The 13,380-nt window shown below is 37.2% G+C and overlaps 1 protein-coding gene across 1 annotated transcript; it reads right to left on the reverse strand.

The window, feature by feature from the left end:
• Positions 1–164: 164 nt before the first annotated feature.
• Positions 165–12,723, reverse strand: LOC142339753 (mitochondrial inner membrane protease subunit 1-like). The gene is made up of 5 exons (XM_075390008.1): positions 12,545–12,723; positions 11,898–11,980; positions 11,773–11,835; positions 416–512; positions 165–344 (listed from the first exon to the last, which is right to left on the reverse strand). The coding sequence occupies exons 1-5, from the start codon at positions 12,635–12,637 to the stop codon at positions 267–269; spliced, it is 414 nt and encodes a 137-aa protein (XP_075246123.1). The 5' UTR covers positions 12,638–12,723; the 3' UTR covers positions 165–266.
• Positions 12,724–13,380: the final 657 nt, after the last annotated feature.

A 13,380-nucleotide genomic window follows, 5' to 3' on the forward strand; every position in this document is an offset into this window, starting at 1 on the left:
CAAAAAAAAATACAATATATCAAATAAGCTGCAGATGAATTTTCTAGTGCATTCATTTGTTAGACGTACACACATTATAACGCAATATAGAGCCAAAAATCTATTTCTCAGAAGTGAAGTCTCTCTTTTCGTTGCGAGCATTTGTAAAGCAGGAAATTCAACAATTTAAGCATACTGGTTTCAATTTAACAAAGATTTTTAACATACAAGCATGCATAAACAACAAATCTTATCATTCAAGCTTTCAAGGTACTGAAAGCAGATATTCAACCGAGTTTTTCAAGCTTGAAAGGCGAAAATCGTAAAGCACATATTGGCTTTCCAACTATTAGTCCGAGGGGAATCTAAATACATTCAATTACAAGTATATAAAAGTAAAAGAACGTGTTTTTAAAACGTGTTCTAAACAACTCACTGGTCCATAGAAAGAACTATCTTTGAATAATCCTTTATTCGAGGACTGAGCCCAAAAATGACCTTTTGGAACACTGATTGTTTCTCCGAATCGATCACTGAAACCAACAGGCAATATTAGTTTACTATGTGAGTCTTATAATGCCTCAAAGATTTCCAAAATATACTAGATAAACTGTATTGAAAGCCGCAACCTGATAAGTAATAGTCCAATGCATGAAAAAACAACCGACTAATCCACACTTACTGTGCCCTTGAATCTCACTATTAAACAAATACAAGGGTCACAAAAACTGCTGGTAAAAAAATGACTCCCAGCCGGGATCCAAAACCGCCAAAAAACTGCTCTTCACACCACGATTTCATGTCCTCTCAGAAGCTTCGGTGACTTGTACAATTAGTGACTAAAACAGCTCTAGTAGAACGTCTCAGCGAATAAATGCTCTCCAAGCTTTACCTGTTTATCCCGTTTTTAAGGATGTAGTGTCAAATGTTCAGACTCAAAAAATGCAACATGACTAATATAATCAGGTCTTTTTATAAACCTGCGATAGATAAATACACTGGCCAATCGCACGTCAGAACCGAAAAAGATCATCAGAACAGTTACCTCCTATTGACTCTTCAATTGTGTGAAAGAAAAACTCACTGACGAGCAGGAGCCCAATCAAAGAACTCAGACAGTTAAAGTTTTTGAATACCTAAAAACAAAAGAAAACTACGACTGTCAATCCGTCAAGCTTGAAAACCAATCCATTTTCACTAGAAACTTTGCAGTAATCTATTATCAAACCCTAGATGAGGTTCCTTGACACCTTCGGATGAAAAAACTAAAAAAAAATGACAAACACTTTCAAAAAGCTTAAAGAAATTTGTGAAAATTAGTATAAATTTGCGCATTTGGATTACCAAAACATAGAGCTCTTGAAATGGTCATAAAAAATACTTATGTCTTGAAAAAGACCTATATCAACTTTAATCATCCTCAGTTTTAGACTACTCCAACAGAAAATTCGAAAAATAACCGAAAGAAAATTTGCTCAAAGAGAATTTAATCCTAGAGAACTTAATTCCCTCCGAGCGTTACCTGCTCTGCTTATCCCGTTTTTGAGGACGAAAAGTCAAATTGACCAGACAAAAAATTGGTTCGGCAAAAAATTGTATAGAAAAAGACAACACGACTAATATAATTGCTACCAGCTCCGTTTGAGAGCAATTAAAAACTCGGAAGACTACCACAAATACCCTTCGATAACCAGATTATATTTTTTAAAAAAACAATAGCTGAACATGGATGTAGAGCAAAGCTCTGAAGACTCTGCTAATTGTAAAACAAAGAATCACCGAAAACTAAAAAGAGAACTGATAAAGAAAGGGTTTTATGCTGTAGGTTTTCAAATTTTGCATCAAAATCATTGCGTAGATTTTCCGAGCAACTTAGTAATCCGTAATGCTGTCAAACGCTAAGAGAGAACAAACATGATTTTGATTTTGGTTAACAGTGCAGCAATTGAACAGATATGAAGGAAGACAAGACAGCTAGAATTGAACGCCGAATTAAACTATGAAAACAAGAAACAAAAACGCGTGCGTGTAACTTGTGCGTTCCCTTACCTTTCATACTTTTAATATTTAGTAACAAAAAACTGGAGTTTGAATTTTTAAAAAATATATATAACACTAAAGACATTATAAAGCACTCAGGTTGTAAATCAGAAAAATCCGCTGTTTTAACATAGGGTCAATAGGAGTTTTAACATCTATGAGTCATTTAGGGGTCTAGGACGGTGGAGAAATAAAAAAAAACTCACTCCCTCAAAATTGAAATTCTTCCGTGTTATAACTGTTCTTTTAAATTTTTTGAATTTAAAATTTTGACTAAAATTTTGTGATTGACGAGGACAGCGAACATTATGATAACAAAATATGTCAAAACCATATCATTTAAGACTTCAAACAACAAGATGTTTGCTGACAAGCACAAATAACACGCTTAATGAAATACGAAACACCTATTTTGTGACTTATTAAAAGCTAATAAAAAAACTCATTTTACAGCCGACAACGAAACTGAGGTTTCCGTCTTTTTGCAAACTGAAACGTTTTTCATTTGAGATTCAGTAAAAAAAAACATGAACCAAACAGAATGAAATAAATTTTTATACAAAAAGACGTTTATACGGGAATCATAACTTTTTGTAATTCATTCATTTTTACAAACGTTAAAAGCCATCAAAAAACATATGCTTGAAAACCATTGAAATGACCGGTAAAATTGAATATTTTAACAGGTCCTTTCGAAGCATTTGGCAAACGAAATTATCTTACAACTACTTTCCAAAATGGACCGCTGTCACGAACGATTGAAAAAATTGGACTGATAATCAAATAAAATTTAAAGTTCAAAGTTAAAATTTAAAATTCAGAGAACCTTGCGAAAATGAAAATGATAAAAAAAAAACATGAGACGAGAACACCATCGCTACAAAGTGAATGAAACATTGACAAAATGTAGAGACCAAAAGACAGCTGTACAATGAAAACCGAACTACTGCGCACAAACCGACAAAATTTCCTTCGCAGGACTGATCAATTTACAGAAGAGTTCAGCACTAATTTAGTGAAGCACAAATTTACAATGGTACCCAAATTTCTTTTCACAATTTTTACAGATTTATATTACTTGCGGTACTTTAAGGTTCTCAAACTGTTTGGGTGAAAGAAAGAAAATATTTTAAGGCTTTACAAAGTTTCGAACTTATTATGAATATTAGGACACGGTTGCTATCGTCACCGAGAAATTATCAAACTCCTGGGCGAAACCGAGATGTTACGAAAACTTTGAGGGCGATAAAAACCGTGTGGTAAATTTTTTAATCGAGCCCTATTGCGATCATTTCAAAATTAACAGTCAAACTGAGTGACTCATTTTTGAGCAAGAATTCCCTGCGTAATTTTTCATGGGTGTGTAACCTCCGGAATAAATGGCCCGAAACTGCAACTGACGAAACACTTTAGAAAGTATCTTTGGATAGCATTTTTAATACTTTTCCAGGAGCCACAAATAACTATTTGAAAATGTTCATTAGTGAAGTCAACACCAGCAATGATGAAAAATTTTCACCACGAATTTTATACCACATTGCAGCAACAATTCAAATGCATCTGAAGGACCAATCAAAATGATTAATTTTTCATAAACTCATGGTTGTTTTTTTAAGGGGGGATGGGTGGGTGGGGAAAGAGGGTGGAGTAAAGAGGGGAAAAAAGTTTGTGAAATCTCAAATTATAACTGATCCACACACAATGAACTTCAGTGGGTGCAATTCTTACTCTGAAAAACCTCAAATAAATTGGAACTTTTTCTAAAAGTTGATATTCTTCATGACCCAAATTACAGAGATTTTCAACTCGCACTTGACAAGCGGATGAACTTATCAGCTGGGGGTTTTAATGGGCCCCGACGAAAAGCTGCTATTGGGATATTGTTTTTCTGGCAATATAAAACAACAAACTAGTTTTTTGTATCTGTAATTGAGCTCGGTAAAAGAAAGGTGCATTTTCAGAAGCTGAAACCAATTGGACAAATTAAACACAAATAACTGTTGTTTTTTATGATTAATTTGTCCAATTATTTTCTAGTTTTGTAACTGCTCTTTTCGCCAGAGTTATTTGTATTATGTAACAGCTGTTGTTTTTTGAGCGTAATTTGGCCAAAAGTTTCTTTCATTTTGTACAAAATTTTCAGAGCTCACCAGAGAATTTTTTTCCTAGTTTTGTCAAAAAAACTTTTTTGCCAGTGAGCGAAGATATGGAGAAAGATTTATGGCAGCGCAAAAATATTAGGGAAAAACCCTCCTCAACAGCTATTATGGACAGTGTATTATTTGGTTGGCGAATTTTTCTGCTTGCGTGACCCACAAATTGAAGTTATTGGAATGGGACAAGAACGTTACATTTAATATGACTAACGCATGTCAACAAACCATAGTGGTGGCATTAGAACTAAAGGCTCCCAGCCAAAGCAAGCCTTTATATATCCCACTTTTCAAGAAAACTGTCCTGTTCAAATTGTGGATTTTTACATGTCCAAAATTCCGTCAAACTCGCCAAAACTTTATAATCGTATAAATGGTAAAGGAGGCGACCACTGGTACAACAATCAGCCAATGGGAATCAATTTCTCGAGAAAAATTATATCCCAAATTGCACGAGCTGCTGGTTGGGATACAAATTTACTTTGGTGAGGACATTCTATTATAGCGTCGTAACAGCGCTCCTTGATGCTGGCCACAGTGAGAGCGGGGTTAAACAAATCTTGGGCCCTAGGATGTATAGTGCTTTCAGAGTGTATAGAAGATCCACTAAAGCAAAGAAACGTATTAGTGCTACATTAGCGGGACCGCGCGCTTCCAATTTTAATGGTTTCCAAAGCGGTGGTTCAATGGAATTCCAAATCTCCCAACTACCAATCGACGGTTTTGATTCGGACTCCAGTTTGGAGTATGAAATGACATAGATCCCCGATATTTGCGCCCCTCCACCGTCAAAGGCTTCGAAACAAATTAATGTCTTCAAGAACTGTACTGTTCATATAGTTAACCAATAACCAAAAGCTTGATTGTACTCTTGTCTGTTTTTTCGACTACAAGTTTATCAAACTGTTTCCATCATTAGACTACGAGTTTATCACCACTTTTATCGCCACTGTTTACTTACTAACAGTGGCGATAAAAGAGTGTGGTAAACTCGTAGTCTAATGCTGAAGTGTTTTTCCAGTGTCGATCGGGCATTAAAATTTATTACACCGGCAGTTTATTTAACTGCTATTATCGCAACAGGTGTTGATTAAATCTGGTTTTCAGGTCGAAGTGAACACAAAAGATACCTCAAGATCATATCAACAGTTCATTTTATTTGCTGAGATAATTGAATAGATAAAATATAAACCATAAGATGTTTTTTGAAGATTTTAAAGAATATAATTTGATATTGCGCAGGCACTTCAAGTAAAAAAGATGGAGTCTTCGAGTTCTCTTCAATCAATTGAAATCTTTCAATCAGAGCAGTTAAATGCGCAGAAACCAAACCAATTTTACCACCGCAAAAATTGTTACATCTCAGATCTCAATGAAGACTCTATTGTTGTTGTTGTTGAAATAATGTCAGACATGCTAATATGCACAAAAAATCTTTGCAAGACGTTATGCGCTGACAGTGCTGTGCTGAAACAGCAAAATAAGTTAATCCCCTGTTAGTCAAATAGAGATGATATGCATCTAGGACGAGACAAGTAACAGGGTAAGCAACTTCGTTAACAACGCAACAGGTTCACTTATAATTTGATTCCAGTTCAAAATTTCAAAACGAAGTTCAACTTATATATCTTTGCAAAAACAGAAAAAGACAGCCCGATCTACATAAAGCGTATTCCTATACGGCAACAGAAAGATCTGGTCCCAATCATCTAAAGCAACAAGCCTTAAGAGACTGAAGCAGTAATCGTACAAACGATATTTTTAAGGACCAATAATTTCATACAATCATCTATATACTGAGGATGTCTAACCAGACGGCCAAAGATTCTTTAGTGTAAAGCTTACTTTCAACTGATATCGCCTTTTTAATTTATAGCATGGTGGGTGAAAAAAAAATCAGCTAAAACAATTATTTAGAATTAAACATCAGCATCAGAATCTCGGAAAAAATTGCAATGAAAAAAGCCATAACTTTACCCACATGAGCTTCAAATTATTTCAAATCCCACTAAACTAACTTAATATGAGAGACAACAAAAATGTCGAAGATAGAAAACAAAGCTTTTTTCATCAGTTGTGATTACTGAACACAAGGAAAAACCGATTTGTTTTAAATTTATTTAAGACTGTATATACTATACATGAGACCTTCTCTTCTTTTCAGTAGTCTCGGACTATTCAATAGAAAGAGCAAAAGATTTCCTACTTAACAAGATAACAATAGTCGGAGTTAACCTGACGTTTGGAGGCTTTTAGAAACCATCGACTATGAAAACTTTTCGTGAAAAATTTTGCTTTGCATTTTTTGGAAACGAATTATTAAGAAAATTCTTCTGAAATCAACCTAAACACAAACTAACACTTTCGATCCAATGAAATTGTTCGTAGCAATCTCATTATTGTTCTGGAAAGAATTCAATAAGGGCAACATTTTGGGGTTATGTTGAAAATAAGAAAAACTGGCTGAGCCCAGAAGGTCCGCTGAAAGGTTTTTCCTCAATAAAATTTTGGCACTGAAATTAATCGACAAAATGACACTTTACCCTTGCACTGAAAAACGTATTTTGATAACTGCCAGCATATTTTTTACACATCAGATGGATCCGACGGCAATTTTGACTTAAGATTGGCTTACCGTGATAAATGAAATTTTAACCTTCTTCTAGACGTTCGCCCCTCCTGGGGCATGTCCTCTCACTCGGGTGCCGTTTCATACGTGTCTCGCGTAATTCGAAGCCGACTTTTCTTCCCCGCAAGTAACGCATATTTTCATTCTCGGTCTGTATACTCTCGCTGGGGTACTGGAAGACGTCGGGTCGCATTTCTTTAAGTGGTTTCGCCAGTTTGACTCCGACTGGAAGGTGCGGTTGCAGTTTTCACAGGAGAACGAAATTTCAGTTGGTCCATGCATTCGTTTCTGGTGTATCTTGAGGCCTGCCATTGTTTTACACTGCTTGTTGCATACCTCGCATGTCAGACTGGGTGGTGTTGGTGTTAAGTTCCGTTTGTGTATGCTAGTTTGTTGTCTTGTTTGGCGGTGTTTCGCTCTTTCGGTTTCCCATTTACGTATGTGTTCTACTCTTGATACTACTATAGCTTTCCACTTTTTCCTGTCGGTTGCTGACTTGGGTGCTTCCGCCCAGTTTATTCCCGCCTCTTTTAGTTATTTGCGCCAATAAAAGAGTGTCTTTCTTTTATGAACAGGGAGTTTGGGTAGCTCTTCTAGGCTAGCTAGCCAGCCAAGTATTGCCGCTTTTGTTGTTCTTTTGTAACTCAATCTTAGTACGTGGCCGATTCTTTCTAGGGTACGTTTTTCAATTTTCCATCTTAGTGTTTTGATATCTAATATACTTCTTATATTTTGCAAGTTTACATTTTTCCCTTTCCATTTGTATAAGTGGCGAACCTTTCTTATTGCTCCAAATGCATCGGTAGCGTTTATCAATCCAAGATTGCATGTACTTTATTTCATTTGCGTACCAGCGACGCACTGCATAATCAAAGAGAAGGCCACTCTCGACACACGTCTGATCTGCACTTGTTTACGTTTCGGTAGTATACTTTTCAGTAATTGTCCGCGAACTTTAGTCCATAACATCCGGCTCATTTAATTCTATTGTTTACGTCTTGTTTGTGCCCCAGCCAGATGGATTGGGTGTTCTGAGTCAGCCTCGAAAAACACCGCACGTGACTGCATCCGGTGAGGTGGTGGCCGTACGAGGTTGTTTTTGGAGGTGTTCCGAATGGCTGGTTCTTCGCCGCTCCGTTGACTTCCGGGGGGTTTCGCTCTCATCCCGTTTCCAGTGTGATTGCGTCCAATCCCGGGGTCCTCTGTTTTTTGCCGCACAAGGTTGGTGGAAGCCCGTGCGTTCCCGCGTGTACCGCTCGGAGGTGACACTTCCCACAAGCTGAAATTTTAACCCATCTTAACCCAACTACAATCGTCATCATTTAATCTACACTTCCAAATTTAATACACCATTTGCGCCAAAATATAATCACAAAACTGAAAACCAAAGAAGACGATTTTATTATTACATAGAGAACAATAGCCAACAATAGATAAAAGCCATCGCAATCAACATCAGTTAAAAACGAGAAAATGTAGCACAAAACCTACCCCAACCAGCCACAAAGACCAAAACATAACCGGCTAACTTTGGAAGAATTGCTCTCCAACGACTAGTGGGAGTTTAAATCTTTTGCATCTATTACTGCTTCAGTCCGGGGGAAGGGAGGAGGGCTTCAAAGATTATTACGTCATGACGTCATCAGAGGTTACTACAAATCACAATAACTACTAATACAAAATTTTAAAAAATGACACCAATTTCAGCGCACTTTTCATAGACTTCTAGCAGTCAATTGCCGCCACTTGAGTTCAACTGCTTAAAATTAAAAATGCCAAAATTAGATTACGCAAAAACGAAACAAATAACGTAAAAGTTCCTCCAAAAAGTCGAAACACGAAAAAATCGCAAACGAAGCAAAGGACGTAAAAGTCACTCCAAAAGCGTTAAAATCGTTCAAGCGAAAACTTTAGTTAAAAAACACCAACACTTTCACAATATTAAGATCTTGAAAAATAATTCATTACATCTACAAATTATGCAGTAACCTATTATCATACCATAGATGAGGTTATGTGGCTCTTGAGGCTAGAGAAACCTAAAAAATGAAACATTTTCAAAAAACTTGAAAAAATGCAGAGTAAAAAAATTGCCAAAATTTGTGATAAACCAATCCGTGGTCAAAAAAATTTCCAGCAACTTATTATAAAACCCTAACGGAGGTTTTCTGAACGCTGAGGCTGAAAAAAACCTGTATGACAATGTCCAAAAAATTGAAAATTGCAAGTTTTGTCAAAAAATGTTAAAAATCGTAATGTTAAAACCTTGAAAAAAATTTCCATTTTATATAAAAACTATAAAGTGACCTATTGTCAAACCCTAGAGGAGGTTCGTTGGCTCTTAAGGCTGGAGAAACCCAAAAAAAAACGACCAAAACTTTCAAAAAACTTGAAAAAAATGCAAGTTTTATCAAAAACTTCCAACAATTTGTCATATTTAAAGTTAAAAACTAATCCATAATTTTTTTCACTAACTTATTATCAAACCATTAAGAACGTTTTCTGGCCCTTATGTCTGGAAAGACGTCAAACATGAAATAAATTTCAAAAAAATTGGAAAAAATTGAACGTTCTGTCAAAAAAATGCTAAAATTCGTGATGTTAAAATTTTGAAACCATTCCACTACCACTAAAAACTATGTAGTAAACTATTAACAACCTTAGAGAAGGTTCCTTGACACCTAGGGCTAATAAAACTCAGAAAATGAAAAAAAATCAAAGACTGAAAAAAATTGTGAAAATAATTTTGCGTGTTTTTAGCGAGCCCTTGTTCGTCAGTAGCTAGCCACAGGGGAGGTGTGCACCGGGTGGCTGATGGAGAGGGACGGGCGCGGGCGGTGGGTAACAGTGGGTGGGAGAGGGGCAACAGCGCGGTGGGGGCAATAGTCGGGGGGGGGGGTCAACAGTGGGGGGTGTCTTCAACCTCTAAGTCTCCAAAACAGTTTGAGCTGAAACCGAGATGAAAGGCTCTAAGAGCACTTAATGCCCGCTGGCCGCTAAATGTTATCCCTTTTTGGAAAGCAAAAAGTCAAAAGCGTCAGACGAAACATCGGTCAAGCGAAAAATCGCACGAAAAAAGACCGACAGGACTAATATAATTGCTACAAATTTCGTTTGAGAGCAATTAATCTATTAAAAACTGATTCACACAAGAATATAGGTTGCACAATGTTGCAAAAGCAACCATACACTCTAGTTACCAACAAAATAAATTTTCGGCGTGTTTTTGTTATGAGCCTCTGAAATACTCTAAAGAAGGCAAGTTACTCTACCCTATCCGAAGCCAAGACGAGAACTCCACCAACCACCAAGAATCATAGCTTCGTGATAAAGGAAATAGGACCACACACATATCTAGATGAGAACATGGCTTGCCTGGAGCACATCCAATGCATGGCGCCTTTACGGTACAAGTCATGACTGTAATAGCAGTGGCCTGTACACACGCCACAACCGTGAAGAGTCGAGGCGATAACCAGGATCAACCATGATATCTCTTCCGCGACGTGATCTGGTGGTCTATTCCTTTCAGTGCCAAGACTGAAGTCATCGGGCACACGAGTGCACTCAAGTAACCTCATAAAGAGGTAAGCACAAGCTGACAGTTCGTATTACATCCCATAAAAACTGAGTTTGCTAACTGTATGGTAGATTGCTCTGCCAGTCACAAGGGCTGCGGAGAATGCAAGAGGCAATTGTCTTTGAGCAGAATCCTCAAAATCAGTGAATTCCCAACCATCCTCGTAATAGAGACAATCAATGATATGAAACAACAAACTTGCAACCAAGTCGAAAGCAACCAACTTCTCAAAGCTGCTGTAAAATAGAAATTCCCTTCTGTCGGTCCTCATTAACAAAACTCGTAAAAGCATCATATAAAATACACCTTGAGATATGTCATCCCTCCCAAACACTGGCTCAGGAAAGCAGAAAATAGCTCAATAAAACTAAAGATCTCAAAAAATCATTTCTGATCTGCTTGACTTCAGTGGTTGATATACGTCTTCTGGAAGTTACAGATTGTTTTTAGCGTAATTTTTTCTAGCTCAATCAACGATGTAGTAGCAGTTACTGGATGTAAGCAGCTGCATCGTTAATCACCACCCAATTGTTGGCTTCATTTTGGAATCTTGTTTCCAATTTCTGAGTCTTTTGAGGTTAACCTGTAGCACAAAATGAAAAAAAAAAACGGGGGACTGGTCGGGGACAACAGTGGGGTGGGGGCAACAGCGCGGTGCGGGGCAATAGTGGGGGGGTCAACAGTGGGGGTGTCTTCAACCTCTAAGAACTGCCCTTCACACCATAAGTATAAGTCTCCAAAACAATTTGAGCTGAGAGGCTCTAAGAGCACTTAATGCCCGCTGGGCCTACATGTTTATCCCGTCTTTTAGGACAAAAAGTCAAATGGGTCAGACGAAAACTCGGTCAAGCGAAAAATCGCATAAAAAATCGCAAAAGAAAAATCGCATTCAGTTAATGAATGACTATCAGAAATTTATCTCCCAAGCATACAGTTACTTGTCAATGAGATTTCAATAAAGTTACTTTTTACAAGAATTTGGTTTGAGGAAAGAAACACAAAAATACTAAAACATTGCTTTTAAAGCTGTACAAGGTAAAAATACAAAATTTTTTCACATCTACCTCTGGGTCTGTTTGAAAGGTAGTTATGAAAGAAATAACCACCTTCCATTCTCCGTTCTTTAAAAATAATTTTCACTTTAACAGGACAGTTTTTCTGACTTCGTTTATTTTCCGTCTGTGACCCCTCAGTACATGACACCGCTGGGATATTTTCCGTTTGTGCCCGACCCAAAGCTTAGTGGGTGCATATTATTTGCACACAGACGCATGTGTCATATTTTTACTATGCAATGGCTAGTGATGTAAATGGTTAGGGATGCATAACCTACTTGGGGGGAAATTATCCTGCTGCGGCTATTAACACGTGAATGAAAATAGTTTTTGTACCTTAAAATGTCATTCTCGAATCCCTTCGCCAATTTTATAGCAAAGCGCCTGTCGTTTGGATGCCTGGAAAACAACTAATAGGTGTCAGCATGTATTTCTTAATTACCGAAAGCAGCGAACCTGACCTGAAAATAACTATATCATCTTGTTGCACAGGGAAAAGATCATATTTTTTGCACAGTACCAAATCTCCGTCATTGAAATGCGGCTGAAATAAACTTCATTCATTTATTACACATATATTACACTGCCTTTTCGCTACATCGAACAAAAACTGGATAACAGTAACTAACATGAACAGCGTAAAGCATAAGTTATTTTTAAACAGAAATCATTAACATCACATGAATGACTGGAGAAAATACGCGTCATCGGAAGTCAGTAACAACTACCCTTTTCCATAACAAGAATTATCTTTCAACTTAATCTCAGTGCTGGATAAAGGCTTATTATCGCCAGTACTGTAAAGGAAATTTTCATGCACTTCGTGCAACTTCTCAACTGTCACTGGCATTTCTCTGCATTCTGTCAGCATTGCGTTAAAAAACCCATCTTTAAATTTTGGTATAGAATTTTCAGAAGACATCGAATCGATGATCTGGCAAACCATTTCAAGGTATAACATATAAGCAAATAACAGCTCAGATGAATGTAATTTTGATAAGATCTTGCCGCGAAAAGGTATAACTTCATTAAAGCCTTGAATGGCAATTGCGCAAGCTGCTCGCCATAATCTTGATTTTTCTGACATGATTCTGAAACAAAATCCTACCTTCATTGACTGCCCTTCAATGCACCGCACGTCATAATAATTGGAGACAGTACCAACTGCCAATCCGAGAAAAATAAAATGGCGACTGCGCATTACGTTGCTTGTTCATTCATTATATCTTAAAAACGCTAATGCTGTTCAGAAAAAAGTGCAATCGTTACTAGTTCAAGACAATTTTCGGATCTATTCTTCTTTGGGGGCGTAAAAGATATAAGCCTACTAAGCTGGGGGAGACGGGGGGGGGGGGTTGAAAAATAATAGGTCCCAATTTTCAATGCAATTCCATGTAACACGGCGTTTTTCCCTTTTAAAAGGGAGCCTAATTGTTGTGATAAACTTATTAAATAGATTTGATATGCTAAGTCTTGCAAGAATGGTCTCTCCGTGGAGAGAATTTTAGAGGCAAGCATTGTATGTCATTATCACCCGAGTGTTTGGAGAACAGGAACAACTCAGCCCTCCATGCGACCCCGCTTCACAGCTCCCCTTCTCCCTTGGGACGTCAAGAACCTTGTGTTCGGAACCTCAAGGACCAAATACATTAAGGGCAGTGATATCGGCGCAACAATACACTCTTTTCGCGGTGCAAATATACGGGACCTCATTGATGTTGTGCAACAATACTACCCTCTAAATATTCGCTCTGTGACCCTAATTTTTGGCTTCAATGATCATTCTACAGAAAATTTTCATTTCATTGAATGTTATAGACTCCTAATTGAACTTATTAGATACAAATTCAACCCATCAGTCCTGATAGCCCCTAAAATCATCCCATCAACAAACAATCGTTTGATAAACCATAAGCTATATTTGAAAAATTTAGCGATTTATAA

Source organism: Convolutriloba macropyga, chromosome 1 (genome assembly GCF_964194025.1).
Source record: "Convolutriloba macropyga chromosome 1, txConMacr16.3, whole genome shotgun sequence".
NCBI lineage: Eukaryota > Metazoa > Xenacoelomorpha > Acoela > Convolutidae > Convolutriloba > Convolutriloba macropyga.